General features: G+C 42.7%; 3 protein-coding genes across 3 annotated transcripts; all 3 read left to right on the forward strand.

Moving 5' to 3' along the window:
* The first annotated feature begins 4,905 nt into the window (after nt 1-4,905).
* Nucleotides 4,906-7,735, forward strand: kgd4 (alpha-ketoglutarate dehydrogenase subunit 4). Its single transcript, XM_066711402.1, has 4 exons — nt 4,906-5,006; nt 5,996-6,059; nt 6,875-7,095; nt 7,581-7,735. The coding sequence occupies exons 1-4, from the start codon at nt 4,968-4,970 to the stop codon at nt 7,596-7,598; spliced, it is 342 nt and encodes a 113-aa protein (XP_066567499.1). The 5' UTR covers nt 4,906-4,967; the 3' UTR covers nt 7,599-7,735.
* Nucleotides 7,736-8,943: 1,208 nt separating this feature from the next.
* pdxp (pyridoxal (pyridoxine, vitamin B6) phosphatase) lies at nt 8,944-12,878 on the forward strand. The gene is made up of 2 exons (XM_066711403.1): nt 8,944-9,735; nt 10,121-12,878. Exons 1-2 carry the CDS (start codon nt 9,135-9,137, stop codon nt 10,444-10,446), a joined length of 927 nt encoding a protein of 308 aa, XP_066567500.1. The 5' UTR covers nt 8,944-9,134; the 3' UTR covers nt 10,447-12,878.
* A 1,755-nt stretch (nt 12,879-14,633) lies between these two features.
* setd9 (SET domain containing 9) lies at nt 14,634-21,799 on the forward strand. Its single transcript, XM_066711405.1, has 6 exons — nt 14,634-14,773; nt 15,418-15,743; nt 19,360-19,483; nt 19,760-19,875; nt 20,872-20,977; nt 21,579-21,799. Exons 1-6 carry the CDS (start codon nt 14,676-14,678, stop codon nt 21,664-21,666), a joined length of 858 nt encoding a protein of 285 aa, XP_066567502.1. The 5' UTR covers nt 14,634-14,675; the 3' UTR covers nt 21,667-21,799.
* The last annotated feature ends 148 nt before the right edge of the window (nt 21,800-21,947 follow it).

The raw sequence follows: 21,947 nt of genomic DNA on the forward strand, positions 1-21,947 counted from the left end.
CAAGGTGCTGAAAGCATTCTTTAGAAATGTTGGCCCATATTGATAGGATAGCATCTTGCAGTTGATGGAGATCTGTGGGATGCACATCCAGGGCACGAAGCTCCCGTTCCACCACATCCCAAAGATGCTCTATTGGGTTGAGATCTGGTGACTGTGGGGGCCAGTTTAGTACAGTGAACTCATTGTCATGTTCAAGAAACCAATTTGAAATGATTCGACCTTTGTGACATGGTGCATTATCCTGCTGGAAGTAGCCATCAGAGGATGGGTACATGGTGGTCATAAAGGGATGGACATGGTCAGAAACAATGCTCAGGTAGGCCGTGGCATTTAAACGATGCCCAATTGGCACTAAGGGGCCTAAAGTGTGCCAAGAAAACATCCCCCACACCATTACACCACCACCACCAGCCTGCACAGTGGTAACAAGGCATGATGGATCCATGTTCTCATTCTGTTTACGCCAAATTTTGACTCTCCCATCTGAATGTCTCAACAGAAATGGAGACTCATCAGACCAGGCAACATTTTTCCAGTCTTCAACTGTCCAATTTTGGTGAGCTTGTGCAAATTGTAGCCTCTTTTTCCTATTTGTAGTGGAGATGAGTGGTACCCGGTGGGGTCTTCTGCTGTTGTAGCCCATCCGCCTCAAGGTTGTACGTGTTGTGGCTTCACAAATGCTTTGCTGCATACCTCGGTTGTAATGAGTGGTTATTTCAGTCAAAGTTGCTCTTCTATCAGCTTGAATCAGTCGGCCCATTCTCCTCTGACCTCTAGCATCAACAAGGCATTTTCGCCCACAGGACTGCCGCATACTGGATGTTTTTCCCTTTTCACACCATTCTTTGTAAACCCTAGAAATGGTTGTGCGTGAAAATCCCAGTAACTGAGCAGATTGTGAAATACTCAGACCGGCCCGTCTGGCACCAACAACCATGCCACGCTCAAAATTGCTTAAATCACCTTTCTTTCCCATTCAGACATTCAGTTTGGAGTTCAGGAGATTGTCTTGACCAGGACCACACCCCTAAATGCATTGAAGCAACTGCCATGTGATTGGTTGGTTAGATAATTGCATTAATGAGAAATTGAACAGGTGTTCCTAATAATCCTTTAGGTGAGTGTACAATTAACCTTTTTTTGCTTCCATTTTTTTTACTTGTTCTTTTGCTATTTTCTATTTTTGTCATTGAGTTTTGCCTTCTTCAACATCAAAATGCACAAACTACAGAAAAATTAAGTTGTATAAAATTGTATCTATTTGGTCACGTGCAAATGAGGAAGTCACAACAAAGCACACTGAGACGATGGAGGGAGCTTCTTGATATCTTGTCTTACAAAGACAAAAGTAAAGTAAATATTTTTATGTGGTTGTGTTTATTATGTGTCATTAAAAATCACATCATAACTAGTATAAATAAATTAAAATGAAAACATATATGGGGGTCAGCATGGGCACCGTGACTGGTCTGTGGCTACGCAGCCACATACGCAACAAACTGCGATGCACTGTGTGTTCTGACACCTTTCTATCAGAACCAGCATTCACTTTTTCAGCAATTTGAGCTACAGTAGCTCGTCTGTTGGATCGGACCACACGGGCCAGCCTTCGCTCTCCACGTGCATCGATGAGCCTTGGCTGCCCATTACCCTGTCACCGGTTCACCACTTTTCCTTCCTTGGACCACTTTTGATAGGTACTGACCACTATAGTCATCTAGCCATCACAATTTGGCCCTTGTCAATGTCGCTCAGATCCTTACGCTTGCCCATTTTTCTTGCTTCTAACACATCAAGTTTGAGGACAAAATGTCCCACCCACTGACAGGTGCCATGATAACGAGATTATCAGTGTTATTCGCTTCACCTGTCAGTGGTCATTATGTTATGGCTGATCGGTGTATGTATATGTATATTTCAAAATGGCTGTGAGAGGAGATCATAATTCGTCCCAAGGCCTGATTATATATCATACAATAAAGTGCACTAAAATCTATTTTGAAATCTACTAGTGCTTGATTAAATTATAGGTAATTTAGGTGGTGAAATTAAGCATAAGATTATCACAGCTCTGAGAGAGAGAGAGAGAGAGAGAGAGAGAGAGAGAGCTCTTAATGGCTCATAGTAAGAGATGTTCAAAGCATGAAGGAGGACGTGAAACAGATAAAGGGGAAAAATTGAGGTATCTTGGAAAACGAACAAGATGTGGCAAATGTTCTAAATGAGTATTTCACAGAGGTTTTTACAAAAGAAAGAACAGATAACATGCCACAGGTTAACAAGCAGTCCAGTCAAACTCGAGAGATCAGGATAAATGAGGAGGAGGTACTGAAGGGACTAACAGAATTAAAAGCAAACAAATCACCTGGGTCAGATGGGATATTTCCAACAGTGCTTAAAGAAATGAGGGGAATTATTTACAGGCCGCTAACTCAAATATTCCAAATGACACTTAGAACAGGGGATGTGCCAACTGACTGGAAGACAGCAAATGTCAAACCAATCCACAAGAAAGAGGACAAAACTGAGCCAGGAAATTACAGACTAATCAGTCTCACCTGCATCACCTGTAAAATGTTGGAGAAAATGATTAGACAGAAAATAGAGGAGCATCTTAATGAAAACCATATTCTTGGAGATAGTCAACATGGGTTTAGACGAGGCAGATCATGTCTTACTAATTTATTAGAATTTTTTGAACACGCAACTGCAGCTGTAGATCATGTGAAAGCATATGATATGATATACTTAGATTTCCAAAAAGCTTTTGATAAGGTTCCACACCAAAGACTGATCCTCAAATTGGAAGCTGTAGGCATTCAGGGTAATGTAAGTAGATGGATTATGAACTGGTTGATGTCTAGGAAACAGAGGGTGTTGATTAGAGGAGTCGCAGATGATACTAAAATAGGTGGCTCAGCAGATACAGTCTCGGTAGCACAGGCTATTCAATGTAGGGAAGCAATAAAAAGGCAAACAGTGTTAGGGTATATTGTCAAAAGTGTAGAATTGAGAACAAGGGCAGTGATGTTTAGACTGTACAATGCACTAGTTAGAGCTCATCTGGATACTGTGGACAGTTCTGGGCTCCACACTTCAAGAAAGATATCGCTGCTCTAGAGGCAGTTCAGAGGAGAGCAACCAGACTTATTCCAGGTCTGAAGGGAATGTCCTACTGAGAGACTGAGGACCTGAACCTTTTCACCCTGGAACAGAGGAGACTACGTGGGGACTTGATCCAAGTCTTCAAAATCATGAAAGGCATCGACCACATCAAACCAGAGGAGCTTTTCCAGATCAGCAGGGACACACGCACCCGGGGACACAAATGGAAACTGGGCTTCAAGGCATTCAAGACAGAGAACAGGAGACACTTCTTCACACAGAGAGGCGTCACGATCTGAACAAACTCCCCAGCGATGTGGCTGAAGAGACAATTTGGGAACATTCAAAAACAGACTGGATAGGATCCTTGATCACTTAGTTATTAATGGACACCAAACGAGCACGATGGGGCGAATGGCCTCTTCTCGATTGTAAAGTTTCTTATGTTCTTATGTTCTTATGTTGATGAGGCACGAAAGACCAGATTCACAGTGTTTAATATTTATGGGTCATCATTGTGAAACTTCTGTGCTTTTTTTAACAACATTTCTGTGAAAATGATTGGATATGAATGATACATTTTCAGCCAGGAAATTATCTTTCTAAGGATCGACGGCTGATGTTTTGAGTTGTCCTAAAAGGCTGGTTGACAATCGAAACAATACTGAGATTTTGTTTTGATTGTTTAGGTTGGCAGTGTCACATGTCTGAATTGTAAACCATGAGCATGTAAAAAGTATATGCCCAGCTTGCTGTTTCTCTTTGCTTACACTTCTTAATGATACCACACAGCGTAACTCTATGTAGTGGAAATATGGATTGAGATCCTTTTCAAGGTGCTGTATCATTTCATATTTATAACCGTGTGTGATGTGTATACAGGATTTCTATAGGCATCTAGTTTTACTCCTGATGTTACAGTTCAACCCTTATTGTGATTTATTGTCTTCTTAGAGTTACATATGCATCACACAGATGTACCAGAATTTACAAACATACCACATATATATATTGTATTTCCAAAATTGTGAGGAATAGCCATTTTGCTTACAGTAAAGAAAAACATTATGGGAAAAACTTCATAGAATCTGTATATAAAGGATTATGGAACATTCCGATAAATACATTTTACCATTAATATTCCTGTGTGGCTATACCTGAAAATATGATCTAATCAATAGCTGACATGTCTGTAGTCTTTATGTCATCTGAAAAGAAAGCAGCACTTAATTTTGCAATGGAATTGAGCTGTTTTGCAAAATGAGCGTCTGTTTCAATGGCTGTGTTAACTGCTTTGAGAGCATAAACCTTAGTTTGGAGAAATGTGTCAAATCAATTGAGAGAAACTAACAGAGACGGTTCAACACTGATAACATGCACTCCCAGCACCTAGAAAAAAGTTCAACAGACACACTAAACTACTAAACTGCAAAACACCTACAATACATGATAATACAGTGCAATACAATATATGGTCTATAAATATGCATACAAACCTTAAATAAATAGCAAAAAATACACTCAGACCATCATTGAAATGAGTGAATAATGCCAGTGTTGTATGTGGACTAAATTCATGATGCTACTGTAGTCCAAATGAGTTCATATAGAGAGCACAGCCTCTGGGTAGGGGCTCTGATGGAAGCAAACTGTGATTGAGGTGATAACAGGGCTCTATAGAAGTGAGTCATTGTATTGATATGTTTGTATTGAAGCTATATTTATCCATAATGGCCTTCATATAAATAAATACTAACCCTTGTGTACTGGGCACCAGCACCGCCGCCCTGTGGCCGCACTGGTAAACCACGTGTCCTCGGAATCTCTCGTTTCCCGGAAGTAGTTCCGTCAGGAAGGTCAACATGGGAAGCAAAATGGCAGCTGCCAGTAGGGTCGTACAGGTACTGTAAAAATACAACTTGACGAGTGAAAATGCCTGATTTGCTGTGTTTCCTCGGTGTAGTTAAACGAGACACACACGGGACTGTACACGCGTGTGGACGCCGCAGTCCCACGCTGTCAACCTCGGCTGCATCAGAGAAGAGACGACACCTATTTCAGTGTCCTTGCAAAGAAAGAAAGAAACAGAAAGCAATAATAATAATAATAATATTACAATACTCGCTAGGTATTTATTCCGTGAGTTTGTGATTTTGCTTGCATGGTAATGTTTTTTTTTTTGCAATGTTACACTATGTTTTATATGTTGGAAAAAAAAATCATGTGTATTTAATCACATTTAAAAGATCAACATCTGAATGTTAACCAAAAAAAGATGCAATGCAAAGGAAGGCAACAGACAATGTGGATATTGTGTCTGTGCCGTCAGGGTGGTTCTTTTATATTTCTCTACACACTTTCCAAGACAGTCCAAAGTCAATCACAAGTGTGGAAATGTAAATTATTATTATTTTTCCAAAAAACTGCGCTGTACTGCAATGGAGTGGATTATATATCTGCAGCCCTGTTCACAACAAGCAGCAAGTAGGATTTAAAATAAATACTTTTAATGTTACTTGTATTGATTGATTGATTGAGGGCAACTTGCAGGATACAATAGAAAAACAAAACTGCAAAAATACAGTACAAAATTACACATCAGACATAATACAAATTACAGTTTCAAAATTGCAGATGTGCAGGTAAAATATAGAGTTACAATACCAGTCCTACATCCTAGTTCTAATAGCTAGTAAGTGCAGATAAGATGCGCTGAAGTAAGAGCGAAGGGAAGTAAACGACAGGAGTACACTCAATGTAAGAGTGTAAAGTTCAGGAGAATACACTGCCGGATGAGAAGTACAGTCTGAACAGATGTGTCCATTGGATGTTTCAGTCCACGCACTCACTCACTGGAGGGAGATTGTGTTGTTTTTTGTTTTTATTTCAGGCAGTGCGGCCTCACGCTCCTCTGATTAAATTTCCTGATCGGCTGAGCACCCCAAGGCCCAGTGGTGAGCATTAAACCGTGAATCCATCCAAACACGCGGTCGGCCACTGTGCTCTATTATATCATACCGTGGGAGACAAAGATGAGGCAACAGGGCACTATCACAGACGCCACAAACAGTGGGCAGAGATGCGTGCGCAGAGCCAGTGATAGCCGGGGATCACCGTGAAGGGAACGGGGTGAGGCAGTCAAGTGCAACAGCGAGGCAAAGTCTACATACACAGTCAACACACGCACACAGTCTTCAGCAGGTGCATCCCCTTGTTCCTGCCGCTGTGATTGCTCTCCGTCCCGATTCCTGTGATCTCATCCCAGCTCAGGGCTGCTGACATTTGGAAATGACAAGATGCATGTAGGCTAACTGTTTATTCTGGCCAGAAGAGGGCAGTGTAACATAATTAGACATGTTACAGACACTTTACTTAGGTTTAGAGTAAAAAGGCTAGAATTTAACTTTGTTACCGCAGGGGTGTGTTGTAATACTCATATGTACAATGAGGGTGAATTTATTAAAAAGCAGCAGATTAAACCCCTGTAGATGACAGTAACTTTGTCGTTTGTTGGCTAGTTACTGTAATACAAACCTTTTTTGTCCATACAAAGCATAGTTAATTTAATTTAACTTTGTATACTGTTTGCAGGGCTTTGCTTTATCCAAATCGCTGCTCATCACAGTGAGCAGCATCTCAGACTCCTGTTACGACAGACCCACATAAAACTGCAGTACGACAGTAAAGTACCAGCTCTAATCAGGTGCCACCAGATCTAATCCTGAAGCTCAGAGGGATTTTAAAAGACATGCTGTGTTCTTCGTTTTAGTCCAAGAAGCACTGAAAATGGTGGTTGGCACCCCGGCACAAACTCCTGGGACCCACAGTTTACCACAGTCTGTCAGCGCTGCCTCCAGACCACCGGGGACCAGCAGCGTTGCCCCCCGGAGCCACACGGCCGCCCCCCCGGACACTGCCGCCACTATCGCAGGCCTGCCCCCGCGGTACCGCAGAAGGACAATCGCCACAGAGGAGATGGATTACATCCAGGTGAGGGAGCGGCCAGTCGTGCCTGGGAAGTCACACCAGATTATTATTATTATTATTATTATTATTTTTGTCATTTAGCTGACCCTCTTATCCAGGGCGACTTACATTTGTACCCATTTATACAGCTGGGCATTTTACTGGAGCAATCTAAGTGAAGTACCTTGCTCAAGGGTACAACAGCACTAGGATTAGCGACGGGATGCAACTGTTGTCGCACCGGTTTGGTCATTCCTGAGACGTTTACCCTGTTAGACCAATGGGTGAATGACAGTGTAGGAGACAATTAGTTAACTTGCCTGTGTTATTATTTAAAAAAAATATTTTGTATACTTTGTATTTGTCTATTATGCCTTTACTGTAATTGCATAGTATCTCTTTTAGTATAAATAGCATAGATATTTGAGATGCTTATTCTTTGGTTCTGTAGAAATTAGGGTGAACAACCACAAAATGATTACAGCTGTGTTTCTGTTCTTGTCCTGCAGCGCGGGGGACCAGAGTGACCCGAATTCTTCTGTGTTAACCAACCAAAGCCCTTATTTGTGGAAATCTCTTCTGTTTGTTTTTCCCGAAAATGTACACAGCAGGTTTTATTTTTGTTGTATGTTCTGCGGATTCAAATTAAAAGATGTTCAATTCATGAATGGTTTCCTTTTTTCTGACAGTAATAATAAATTATATTTAAAAATGTATTTTGCCTCGTTATAATACCGCATCGCCATTGTTTGTTTTTCTGAGCTTGTATTAGAACCATATGTATGATAGAATGATCCTATAATTACGGTGGCCCTGAAGTGCAAAACACAAAAATAAACAAAATCACTGTATATAATGCTTAATTTATCCTTTAAAAGCTAGCACAAGACAGTGATAGATAATAAGATAAAATATGGCTCATGCATTGTGTGTCATACATGTCTCCTACAACACATTACATGTTAGGACATTAAAATATAATGATGTTCATTCAAATTCATAATTTGCGGATTCTGCAGGGTCTTGAAGTTCGATAATACTAAACCTTTTATTGTGTTAAATCTGTCCACCTTTTCACATAATCTCCCATTAATTGTTGCATTAAATAACTTCCTGTGTCCTGATTTGCTTGAAACAATCATTATACATTTTGTTTCTCTATCTGTGCTCGTGATTGTATATAGATTGAAAAGAAAAACAAAAATCTGATGTTTGTAGGTCTGAACTATCCCTAAAATTGTAATTACACCATGCACTACTGCTGCTAATTGTATCTGAGATAATATGACAAATCTAGTGGCAAGTGTTTTAATAACACATTCCTATTCACATGTGCAAACAATCACCCCCCCCCTTGGAATTCATACCTGTATGTATTGCTGTGTCATGAGATTTAATCATTTTCAACAAGGCAAACTTCCTGACAGTCAGGTGACTCAAAAAGGTTAAGCGAGGTGCTTTGGAGACTGCTGGAACTCGTCATTGTTCACAGCCTTACATATTCAGGAAGAGCTGGCTTTGTGTGGCTCAAAGTGAGGCATGTCATGACTGCCACATTGGAGGGGACATATTTTCACCCAGTCAATGAGACAGACCAGGCATTGTTGAAAGCACTGCTGACAGTGACAGAACAAACCCTATTGACATTGTCATCCCGTCCATAATGCATGCATGTAAAGGGCGCTATTGTGCATCGTCTACCACTTGACTCAGGCCTGCGCTGGCCGCTGTGCGTGCTTTTGTGCTTTTGATTGGTTTCTTTCTTGCTGGCTTGTGCATCAGCCTTTCCCAGATTGTCGTGGGCATGGGGGCTGATGACCCAGCACTGATGCCGCCGTCTCATTGGAGGAGAAGGCTGGGGGGCGTGTCCCCTCGCCGGCCCGTGTCTGCGCTCTTCAGTCCGGGCGAGGTGCACAGTGCGGACCGCGGGCGATATGCGTCTTTATAGCGACCGCCTGCGACGCACTGCGGCTGCGTGATCCGGACAGCGTGCAGGCTGTGCAAAGGTGCCCGTGCCTGTCCCACCCCGTGACGTCACCCTCCGCGGCGCACAGCACGCAGCGATGGCCGGCGCCGTGAGCAGCAGGGGCTGCAAGAAGATCCGAGGCGCGCAGATCCGGGAGCTGCTGGACGCCAAGAGCAACGTCCTCTTCGACTGCGACGGCGTCATCTGGGACGGGGAGAAGCCGGTGGCCGGGGCCCCGGAGGTGGTGCGCCTCCTGAAGCAGCGGGGCAAGAATGTGTTCTTCGTGACCAACAATTGCACCAGGCCCCGGGACAGCTACCTGCAGAAGTTCGCCCGGCTGGGCTTCACCCTGGTGCAGCAGGAGCACATCTTCAGCTCGGCCTACTGCTCCGCCGTGTACCTGCGGGACGTGGGGCGGGTGCAGGGCCGGGTGTTCGTCATCGGGGGGGACGGGGTGTACCAGGAGCTGCGGGAGGCCGGGGTGGCCTTCGTGGAGGAGGAAGCGGACGCCCCCGGGGTGACCATAGCCACCTGTCCGCTCGACACGGACGTCAAGGCGGTGCTGGTGGGATACGACGACCGGTTGAATTTCCTCAAGCTGGCGAAAGCGTGCTGCTACTTGCGCGACGCGGACTGTCAGTTCCTGGCCACCGACCCGGACCCCTGGCACCCACTGCGGGGAGGCAGAGTCACGCCGGGTGAGTGTGGAGGCTGGTGCATTGCTGGGGTTTCTGTCTGCATGTTGTACAGGGTGAATGAGGTGCTGTCAATGCTAGTAAGAGCGAGTTACAATGTGTGGAGGAGGCCCTGCACAGTTGTAATTGCCACCTGGAGGACTAAAGCAAGGATTGTAGTATATAAATAACCTGACTTCACATGCATGGTACAAGAATAAGCAAAGGTCGTCATCACTGTATGTTTACATTGTGTTCTAGCTTTTAACCAGCCCACATTATGTCCCATTTCCCAAACCGCATCTGTGTGACGCTGATGACAGTGACAGCGATGTGCGTGTTGGTGTAAAGCCCTGTGCCGGGCGTCCAGGGGGGCGATGTGGTAATGACCAGATCTTGTCTCTTCCAGGCTCGGGGAGTCTCTGCGCCGCCTTGGAGACTGCCACCAACCGGAAGGCCACGGTCATCGGCAAGCCCAGCAAGTTCATGTTCGACTGCATCGCCACCCAGTTCGAAGTGGATCCCTCCCAGTCTCTCATGGTGGGCGACCGCCTGGAAACAGACATCCTGTTCGGGGCCAACTGCGGGCTGGCCACCATGCTCACGCTGACGGGGGTGTCGAAGCTGGAGGAGGCGGAGGAATACGTGAACAGCGCGGACCCGGAGAAGAGGGACCTGGTGCCGGATTACGTGGTGGACAGCATTGCTGACTTCCTGGAAGCCTTGGAGGCTTGATCTTGATGGGGCACGGTCTCGACTCTCGGCCGAAGACGACGCCGACCTCAGTGAACGGAATCCCAGCCTTACACGACCGTAGCTCTCCATCGTGGCTATTTTGTTGGCTTTGTGTCCCACCTGACTGACTGCCCCTCGGACCTGCGGTGCCCGTGGCTGTAGACACTTGTGTTTGGGTTTCATGTCTCGTTTTCCTTCATTCCTCCTAAACCGCTGTGGTGGCACCGCGGTCCAGGCACTGGTCGTCCACGGCCCACCCTGCAGTGTATAAGTCGCTATCCCCACTTGCCACAGCGATCTCTTTGAAAATGCTTTTGTGTCTCTATCTGACAGAGGTGTTTAGATAAATATGGATTTTGGGAAGCAACGTTTCAATAGTCTGGAACTGTGGGACCATGACTGTAACCAATCATGTAAAAGGATTCATAATTCCAGCCTGTTTTAGATTGTTGTTATGATGGTGGAGAATTTAATGCTGATTTACTTTTTGTTATTATTTTTATTGATGATGACAACAACACCAAGATTGTTGTGATTCAGATTCAGCACTGTATTTCCAATTACTTCTTTTCCTGAAGGGATCACGACAACTGCTTGTGTCTCTAGCTTCAGAATGAATGTTATTTTGATAGGTTGATTAGAAAAGTTTTATCCAGAACCACTCGGGAGTGAAATATTCGACATTCGTTACCTGTCGACAGGGTATCGCATGTCCAGAAAACCAAGCTCAGTATTCATTCTTCAGCCTTTAGTTTCATACCTTTCAAGCACAAAGTATACAACTTGAAAAAGCAGTAGCAGCTTGTGTTGTCCTAGATATTTCTGAGAACAAAACAAACTGCAGTGTAGCTGTCACTGAAATAATGTCTCTGAACCAGTCTTTAATTGTGATATCGTTTTTCAGCTTCATCTCATTTTGCATTATTTTGTATTCGTTCTTGACCGGTAGATAATACTTGTGCCATTTAATTTGAGTTATCTGGTTATATTCTATATATTTTATTGAATCATAGCTTTTCGTGTCTTCAAAAAAAGGGCCACCAGTTTTTAATAACGGACAGTATCTTTAGAAACCTAAATGCAGTTTTAATCTAGAATTACATAGGGACCTTTTGGGGGGATTCATTGGCTTTGCAAAGTGAAATGAAAAGGACAGGGATAAATCATTAAAATGAATGAAATACTGCTTTTCAAAATAAGGAGAGGACTGATATCTGACAGAGTCCAATGATGGAGTTTTCATTTTAAATTGTAAGAAGGTCGAGTAGTTTATCCGCCCTGTAATAAAGCATCACTTCTCAGCACTCAAACAGTTGCCTTTGCCCTCTTGACCTTTCACTGAACACGATTGTCGCACCACGCTTCCTTACAAACATGTCCAGACATCTGCTTCAGTACATAAAGTAAAGCACGTGCAGAGATACAGGTGGTGAGACACCGTACAATACTGTAGACAGGCTGACAGGCCGGGACAGGAGTGACGCACACATGAACAAAACTGCAAACACTCAGAAGTCCAGCTCAAGACATTAGCTATTATTTAAAGTCCCTCTTATTGCAAAGCCTACTGTGTGGGTTTTGCACAATTCCGGATTGTAGTTTCTGGAGCGATTGCACTTTGCCACGCCGAGCGCTGCTTATAGAGGCAAAACTAAACTGTAAACACACATTCACAGCTGAATAAAGGGTTATGGCACTGGCAAGCAAATAGCTTTCCCTCGCCTCCCATCATAAAGCCCCAGCATCACCCGTGTGGTTTGTGAAGCCATTTCTGTCCAATAATTAACAGGGCAAATAATTAAAGTGGAAATGGTGAACTAAGCAAATGGAAGAGCAGATCATGAGTATGGATTCATATTCAAAGATTTAAGCTGGTTCATTACTTTGTCCTTTGAATAGGAACAGGACCGCTACAGAATGTGAGATTGAAGGAATGTTTGTTAAATGCGGGACATTTCACTCAATCAATGCTGTGATTTACTCTCCTGATGAATCTTGAGGTGTAGCATCATGTTTACTTTGTCAAGAAAGGGTTACTGTACAGAGGAAAGTGTTTTGTAGTTTGCAAGCAAGGCTCTGTGGTTATTAAAATATTATAATATTAAAAAACAAGAACAAACCCACATTGGTATCTTCCCCAGTCTTTCTTAGATTGTTCAATGATTAAAGACTGTTCTTGTAAAGTATTTATAAGCTCAATAGATACCTATTCTAAGTGAATGCCAAATTGTTTCTGTATGTAGCTTGAATAAGAAACAGTAGATCTCATTTTCAGAGTGCTGTACTGCTTGCAGTAAATTTCATTTTTTATATAGTTTTTGTCCCTGAATATTATGCGTATTGTGATATATTTTGACATTGTAGATCACTGTGTGTAGTGTTAATTTGCATATTGCTCTTAATTTAAACTGAATTGTTTTGTAACTGGAAAATGCATCCGTTTCTTAATTTATACTTTCATATTGCAAAAGGTATAAGCAGTGGGTTGAAACTGGTTCAAGCCATCGCTTTTCAAATTGAAACCTTAGTCTTTACTAGCGTCACACTCAGCAGTACAAATACTTCATGTTTTCTAACCAGGGAAAATGTCAATGCCATGAGCTAAACCCTTTAAAATGTATTGAGATGCCGCTGGGTTTGTATGCCAGTGGAGACTCAAAGTGCCCCTTCACAATGCAACACAAAATCAGATGGTTTTCACAACGATAACCATGACACAATCAGAAAAACACAAAGTCATTGTCAGTCTCCACCAGTTATGGCAACACAATCTGGTGCCCAAACTTCTCCAAAACCCTTAAATCTGTGTGATTCGTCTGTCAGCATTTGGTCCAAGCGTTTACTTTCAACATCGAGAGAGAGCCTGGTCCGTCACAACCACTCGCATATCACACACTGACGCTGTCCGCACATTTGCCGATATAAAGATGAAGATTGTGGTCTGTAGATGCACAGGCCCGAGCCATAACTCAATACTGGTTTAACAGAAATATCAAGATAAGTAGCTACTAGTCATAGTTATCCTCACAAGAAACAGCCTCTACCCTGAACACAACCATTTCTACCACTCTGTTCACTCTTTACTGGCCAGTGGCTTGACTGGAGTTATCCTCTGGCAGTTTGTATTTGGCGTTTCTCAACAACTAGCATGTGACGTCAACACGCAGCAAACATGTAAACACCAGTATAAATACATTCAATCAATGGATAAAGGTTTGTAAAGAAAGGCTTTATGCACATACCTGCAACTTTCTTTAGAAACACGTTATGTATATAGGTTATATTAACACTTTCAGACATAACATGACAGGTTTTTGAAGTTGTTACATGGAATCAATCTACACAATCTATTGTAGCAGTACTCTCGTGTTATACTGTACTTTTACAACAGCCCGTGTTGTGACCGCACTTTTCTACAGTACTGTATTGTGACAGAAGCAGAACAGAGGAAGACCATGCAGAAGTGTCAGAGTGGAGGCAGGGCGTGGCCTCATTGGTGCAAGAGCTGAAATGAAACCCATGAAAATCAATCAAATATAATAATTAAATCACCACAACCAATATAAGGAAAATATTCAAATACATCCAACAAAAAAATAGAATCCAAACAACCAAAAATAATGACAGTGATTCAAGTGTGGGCCTTGGCACTTCACGTGGTACACCAGTATATCTCAGTTATCTGTATAAATAAATAAGTCCTTTCAAATGGAAAAGTGAGTTGGAATGAGAACACTTTTGCATTCCTTTGTGAAACTATTTGTCCCGGGTCCGACCAGTTTCTGACAAGACAACCAATTCTGTGTTAGCATCAACTGCCGGTTTGTGTTGTCTCTGAATAAACAGTAGCGTGTTCAAATATTCTTGTAGGAACTTATAGCACAAGTGTTAAAGTCAAATTATTTGTATATGTCAGTCATGTACCTTAATCTCAAATTCAAATATTGGTAGTGAACCAGTGACAGACCTGCAGAATCTGGTTCTGTCTGTGATTTGGATCAGCATGCACATTACAATGTAGACGCACAATATCAGGATTAAAGCGTTTTGTAATGCATACCAAAATACAGTATAGACCGAGCTGAAATGCTTAATGATCTGTGCGCATTTGAGTTTGTGATCCAGCAGGACGGGTGCAGAGCGGGGATGTGTTTCCAGCCTGATGCCACTAGGTGTCGCTACCGAGATCCTGTCGAGGGAGACACAATGTGGCGGCGCGGCTTTAAACCATGATACGAGCCGCCCTGAAAACAGTGCAAAGAAAATGGGACTCGTACAAATATAGATTTGTTCCCTGGGTCGCAGTGAACTTGGGCAAAAACGAAAGGTAATGATGTGGGGACCTGACGTCTGTGGGACCCTGAACACGGACATGATCAGAGACACTTTAGGAAACAGGCGGGACTGACTGCAGCTCATGCACGGAAAAAGAAACGCAGCCTGTTTGTTTTCTCATTCTCGCACTTGCGCAGACATAGATCCAGGCTTGACACTAATAGTATTCCTTCCTAACTATGTATTTATTTATTAGCACTATATGCAGTCTACAATGCACATACGCGTTATTTAGGAGCCATGCGCCTCACAAGTATAAAAGTTTCTCTCTCGCGGTGGTGTAATTCACATATTTTATCATTATTTCAAGTTGAAGTGACAGAAGGGAAGATGCAGCTCGTTTGGGGCTTTTCTTCTAACTGAACAAGCACAGCAAACCCTCCTGTCCTGCTCTGACTGTTCATGTTGCGCAGATGTCCGCAGCTCTGCCCGGCTCCACCAATGGGATCGCAGGGGTTCTGCAGATCTGCGCAGAACTGCGGGGATCTGCGCTACAAGAACGTGTTTTCCTTTCTGATAACACTATCACCCCAAAGAATTAGAGCTGCTCTTCCAACTGCTGCACACAGGTGTTTCATAAAGCTTCAGTGTGATGCTGGGTCTCGCTTTTGTATCATTTCGGTTTGTTTCTTGCAGAACTCTGCGCAAGGTCCAGGGGCTTTCTCAGGACAAGCTGGTCTCAGACCGAGACATTTCGGCCTCCTTGCTGACCCTCTTCCAGGCTCTGTTTAGGAGTGAGCTCAGTAAACACCGAGAGGTTCTGGGTTTCCTCACGGTCTCCTCCCAGACTGTGTATCGAAGTCCAGCGCCTGAGGATGGACACTGCGACCCCAGCAGAGTCATGCTGGACACCCTGGGGTTCAGCATCCACCGGGCGCCCAGTTCCCTACAGGCTGCGGGGACGGGGGTCTTCGTTGACGTGGGGGTGGTGCCAAAGGGAGCTACAGTAGCAATGTATCCAGGTATCCGACGCTTTTATACAGACAGGCAGGACTGAGAGATTGGTGTGTTGCTACAGCTGGAGGAGGTTTACTGACTGACTGACTGATTGTCTGAATGTGAGCGAACCTTGATCTAGAACAGGGCTCGGCAATCCTGGTCCTAGACTGCCACAGACGCTTCTGTTTTTTTGTCTTCCCCACAACCCTTAATTAATAAATGTATTTGGTGCTTGGCTTAATTGGTCACAATCACCATTTGTTCCAGGTAATAAGAACATAAGAAAGTTTACAAACCAGAGGAGGCCATTCGCCCCGTCGTGCTCGTTTGGTGTTCATTAATATCTAAGTGATCAAGGATCCTATCCAGTCTGTTTTTGAATGTTCCCAAATTGTCTCTTCAGCCACATCGCTGGGGAGTTTGTTCAGATTGTGACGCCTTTCTGTGTGAAGAAGTGTCTCCTGTTTTCTGTCTTGAATGCCTTGAAGCCCAATTTCCATTTGTGTCCCCGGGTGTGTGTGTCCCTGCTGATCTGGAAAAGCTCCTCTGGTTTGATGTGGTCGATGCCTTTCATGATTTTGAAGACTTGAATCAAGTCCCCATGTAGTCTCCTCTGTTCCAGGGTGAAAAGGTTCAGGTCCTCAGTCTCTCAGTAGGACATTCCCTTCAGACCTGGAATAAGTCTGGTTGCTCTCCTCTGAACTGCTTCTAGAGCAGCGATATCTTTCTTGAAGTGTGGAGCCCAGAACTGTCCACAGTATCCAGATGAGCTCTAACTAGTGCATTGTACAGTCTGAACATCACTGCCCTTGTTCTCAATTCTACACTTTTGACAATATACCCTAATAATATTCTGTTTGCCTTTTTTATTGCTTCCCCACATTGTTTGGATGGAGAAAGTGAGGAGTCCACATAGACTCCTAGGTCTTTCTCATGCGTTACTTCATCTAGTTCTATTCCTCCCATAGTGTAATTATAGTGGACATTTTTGTTACCTGTATGTAATACCTTGCACTTGTCCACATTGAATTTCATCTGCCAGGTGTCGGCCCACAACTGAATATTATCTAAGTCCCTTTGAATAACCTGTGCTGCCGAGATTGTATCTGCTGAGCCACCTATTTTAGTATCATCTGCAAATTTGACAAGTTTGCTAACTATCCCTGAGTCCAGATCATTAATATAGATTAGAAAAAGCACAGGCCCTAGTACTGATCCCTGTGGAACTCCATTAACAACCTCACTCCAGTTAGAAGCAACTCCTCTAATCGACACCCTCTGTTTCCTAGACATCAGCCAGTTCATAATCCATCTACTTACATTACCCTGAATGCCTACAGCTTCCAATTTGAGGATCAGTCTTTGGTGTGGAACCTTATCAAAAGCTTTTTGGAAATCTAAGTATATCATATCAAATGCTTTCACATGATCTACAGCTGCAGTTGCGTGTTCAAAAAATTCTAATAAATTAGTAAGACATGATCTGCCTCGTCTAAACCCATGTTGACTATCTCCAAGAATATGGTTTTCATTAAGATGCTCCTCTATTTTCTGTCTAATCATTTTTTCCAACATTTTACAGGTGATGCAGGTGAGACTGATTGGTCTGTAATTTCCTGGCTCAGTTTTGTCCCCTTTCTTGTGGATTGGTTTGACATTTGCTGTCTTGCAGTCAGTTGGCACATCCCCTGTTCTAAGTGTCATTTGGAATAATTGTGTTAGCGGCCTGTAAATAATTTCCCTCATTTCTTTAAGTACTGTTGGAAATATCCCATCTGACCCGGGTGATTTGTTTGTTTTTAATTCTGCTAGTCCCTTTAGTGCCTCCTCCTCATTTATCCTGATCTCTCTTAGGGTTTGACTGGACTGGTTGTTAACCTGTGGCATGTTATCTGTTTTTTATTCTGTAAAAACCTCTGTCAAATACTCATTTAGAACATTTACCACATCTTGTTTGTTTTCCAAGACACTTCCATTTTTGCCCTTTATCTGTTTCACTTCCTCCTTTATTGACCTCTTGCTGTTGTATTGAAAAAAGCTCTTTGCATTAGCTATGTTTCTTTCTATTTCCCTCTTTGCTTTCCTGATCCCTTTCTTAAGATCTCTTTGCAGTTCAACATATTCTTGGTATTTAGTCTCATCTCCATCCCTTTTGTATGCGCTATACAACATTTTCTTTCTCTTGATATTTTTTTGCATACCTCTATTAAACCATTTTGGCCAGTGTTTTTTGGTTCTCAATTTGCTAAGTTTAGGTACAAATTACTCCTGAGCCTCAAGTAATATATTATTAAAATATAACCATCCATTTTCAACTGAATCTGTATCCAGTGTGCTCCAGTCTACCTCTTCTAAGTGCTGCCTCATACATTCAAGGTTTGCTTTTCTAAAATTGTAGATCATTGTTTTAGACTTGGGGCCGGATTAAATCAAAACTTTGATCCACCCACCAATAGGAAACTACAAACCTGTACATCATAGCGGTTACATTTATGATTAGAAGAAAGTGGCATCTTACTAAAAATGCAGGCGCAACTGAGTATAGTTCTGTAGTTTTCTATTAGCGGGTGGGTCAAAGTTTTGATTTAATCCGACCCTTGGTCCTTGTTTTTTAAAAGAATGCCTCAAAGCTAACCATATTGTGATCACAGTTTGCAATTGGTTCTCTAACTAGTGTCTCTCTGACTCTCTCTTGGTCATTTGAAAAGATCAAGTCAATGCATGCTCTCACCCTGGTTGGTTCCCTGACAAATTGAGTTAGAAAGCAGTCATTTACCATCTCAACCATTTCTATTTCTGCTTCTGTAGTCCCAAATGGGCTTTCCCAGTCTATGTTTGGGAAATTGAAATCCCCCATTATAACAGCCACATCATTGCTACATGCAGTCCTGATTACACTGTACAATGCAACATCTTTCTGAATATCTGAGTTGGGTGGTCTGTAACACACACCTACCACTAATCCTCCGTTTATTCAAAAGTTTAACCCACAAAGATTCTGTTCTGTTACTGGGATCTAATTTGAGTTCTTCTGCCTCAATGTCTGTGCACTGTGGCTTCTAGGTCTAACATCTTGTTCCTTATACTCCTGGCATTGAGGCACAAACATTTCACTAAATTAAGGCAAACTAGGAATAAGATTTACTTAAATTACGGCAAATCTAAAGCATAAGGAATGCTAAGACTTTCTGCAAGTTAAAACACAATATAATAGCTCTCTCTCTCTCTCACCTGTCCTGTCTCGAATGAATACTGGATGATTGAGAGATGCCACAAAACCTGCAGGATTGTTGCCCTCCAGGACCAGAGTTGCCTATCCCTGATCTAGAATGTAATTTCTACCGTCTCAATCATAAAAACATAAAAAGTGTCTGGTGATACAAAATATCCTATTAACCAATTATAATCTTTCCTTCCGCAAAGTAGCCTTTAAGCAGCATTTCTGTACACTTTAGTGAGTTTCATGAAGAGGAATTATTCTTATGATGCCTGCTTGTACAGAAATGAAATGCTGATCAAACAGGATGGGAAACTGACTGGCTTGCGTGAATAAGTGCCAGACTATCATTGGTGTCTTTTATTAAGCAAATCCAATATCTGAAGAAGTATACTAAACTCCTCGTCACGTGTGTTTTACAGGTACTGTCTATCAGACACACGAGCCCATATTTTTCCAGTCCATAGGCAACCCGTTTGTGTTTCGTTGCATTGACGGAGTGCTGATTGATGGCAACGACAGAGGGATTTCAAAAGTGGTATTTAGGTAAGTTGAACTTGTTTGGAGTCTGGCTGGTTGAGCATGTGTGTCAGTGGACGCACATCGTGAATGAGTCTGTATAGTCTTGCAATGTATATTAAAAAATAATGACCGGGCGTGAAAAAAATATTTAGCTTCATATAACTTTGCAACATGTAGAGAAACTCTGCTCTGCTTAAATTTGAACTATAACTTAAGTGTTTGTTTTGCCCAAGCATTTTTTCGTATACCTGGTTGTCTCACAGTGCTGTTCAACAAGAGTCCTAATTGTTGCCTTTAAAGGTCGTGCAGTGGACGGGACAGGCTCGGTCCTTTTAAGCTGAGTGACGTCTCCTGGCTCTCAGCCTCCCCAGGGAACCCACTGGCGGTGGGTCAGTATGTGAACAACTGCTCCAACGGCACGTTCCTCTTCTCTTCCTACTGCCATTCCCACAAACTTCTCAGCACCTCACTGGAGGCTTTACAGACATGTGACAAATTAAAGGAAAAACCTGAAAAAATGAATGGAGGAACATAACGAATGCAGACGCCTCCAAACAGGTGTACTGCATGATACAATTAAGCAATTAACATCCTATCATGCTCTGTGGCATGTATACAAATGCTGAGCAGGCCCAGTTGACCTTGATTTTGGATCAAGATGGCAAGAGGAAAGGATCTCAGTGACTTTGAAAGAGGGGTCATTATTGGGGCACGAGGGTCCGGAGGCTCTGTTATGCTGTGGGGGACATTTTCCTGGCATGGTTTGTGTCCACTTGTCCCCTTAGAGGGAAGAGTCACTGCAGATCTTGACAGTTATTCTGAGTGATCACCTTTATCCTATGGTGAAACATTTCTATCCTGATGGGAGTGGTCTCTTCCAGGATGACAATGCCCTCATCCACAGGGCACAAGGGCTCACTGAATGGTCTGATGAGTATGAAAATGATGTGGCTCATATGCTCTGGCCTTCACAGTCATCAGATCTCAACCCAATTGAACAGCTATGGGAGATTCTGGACCGACGTGTTAGACAGCGCTCTCCACCACCATCATCAAAACCCCAAATGAGGGAATATCTTTTGGAAGAATGGTGTCCATCCCTCCAGTAGAGTCCAGAGACTCGTACAATCTGTGCCAAGAGCATTGAAGCTGTTCTGGGGCTCGTGGTGCCCAACACCTTACTGAGACACTTTATGTTGGTTTTTCTTTTAATTTATCACACGTCTGTACATGCCTTTGTGTAATTTTAATTGTAAAGAAAGACTTAAAAACCATACAGATCAATGCAAACTATTGATTTAAGGTCAGGTTTTGAGGGGATTTCTTAAATACCTCTTCTCAGTAAATGTTATTGTATATACTGACTTTAGCAGCTCGGAGAAATATATTTATTTGTACTATTTTGTATTCAGAAAAGGCTGCGAATGTTTGCTATCAGGAATTCGACGTGCCGGACAGTTTCCCACTGGAGCTTCGCCAGTATCTTCCCAATGTGAATTACAGACAGGACATCCACAGGTAAGGCTTCGGTTAAAGGGAAACAACAGCCCTGCTTCCTCACGTGCAATGCGGTGCTTTGATTTTGACGTGTTTATTCCAAAGGATATTATTTTAACCTTTTTCTTTATCCAAACTTGAAATGCCAATATGAGCTCCACATCCACATCAAGGTTTCACTTTAAATCAACTTAATCACTGAATAATCAAGGCAAGAAGCATATTTTTTTACAATATCACACTGACCCGTTTTCCTCACATTTGTCTTCCTTAATTTTGGCCTTGATCAGAAGGGCATTATGGAGGTTTTTTTTATGTAGCGGTTCTTATTGACGGTACATTCTGCCCTTTTTGAATCTCGTGGCTCGTCCACATGCTGAGATTTAATGTCATTAAGTGCATGTTCTCGGCCCTGCTCAGTCCTGGAGGTGGGGGTTAAGCATGTCTGCTGCTCAGTGGGACAGATCATCAATGGTCTTTCCCTCGGCCCTTAAAGGTCCGGGCTTAATCCAATGTGTCACCGGGTTACTAAATCTAAGAAAGAAGCAAATGTTTACTTAGCCCAGTCTTTCAGTCTTAGTGTTAGCTAGTTATAGTTAATTTATTTTATTTTTATCCCCAGGCCTTTGAGATGCGTCGTTCTCGTGGCGCTGAGAGAAATCCACGCAGGAGAGGAGCTGTTTTCAAACTACTTCACTGTTGTGCACTAGGGAGTTTTCACTTCAAACAGTGAAAGAATAAATCGACTAGGTGGTGGCATTATAAAACTTTTTGTTGTTGTTGTTGTTGTTGTTGTGTGTCCCCCGTCAAACATTTGTATGAATAAAATGAGTGTCAGATCAATGGTTTCATTGATCTTAAAGAGGATTGAAAATGGGTCGTTTCTATCATTAATCAGTATCGTTTTTACAAAAGTCATTTCTATATAGGCATGAGGTGGAGCTACAGCTGTTTCTTAACACTAGCATACTCATGAAATTGGAGGGATAAA

This window comes from Amia ocellicauda, chromosome 8, assembly GCF_036373705.1.
Source record: "Amia ocellicauda isolate fAmiCal2 chromosome 8, fAmiCal2.hap1, whole genome shotgun sequence".
Lineage (NCBI taxonomy): Eukaryota > Metazoa > Chordata > Actinopteri > Amiiformes > Amiidae > Amia > Amia ocellicauda.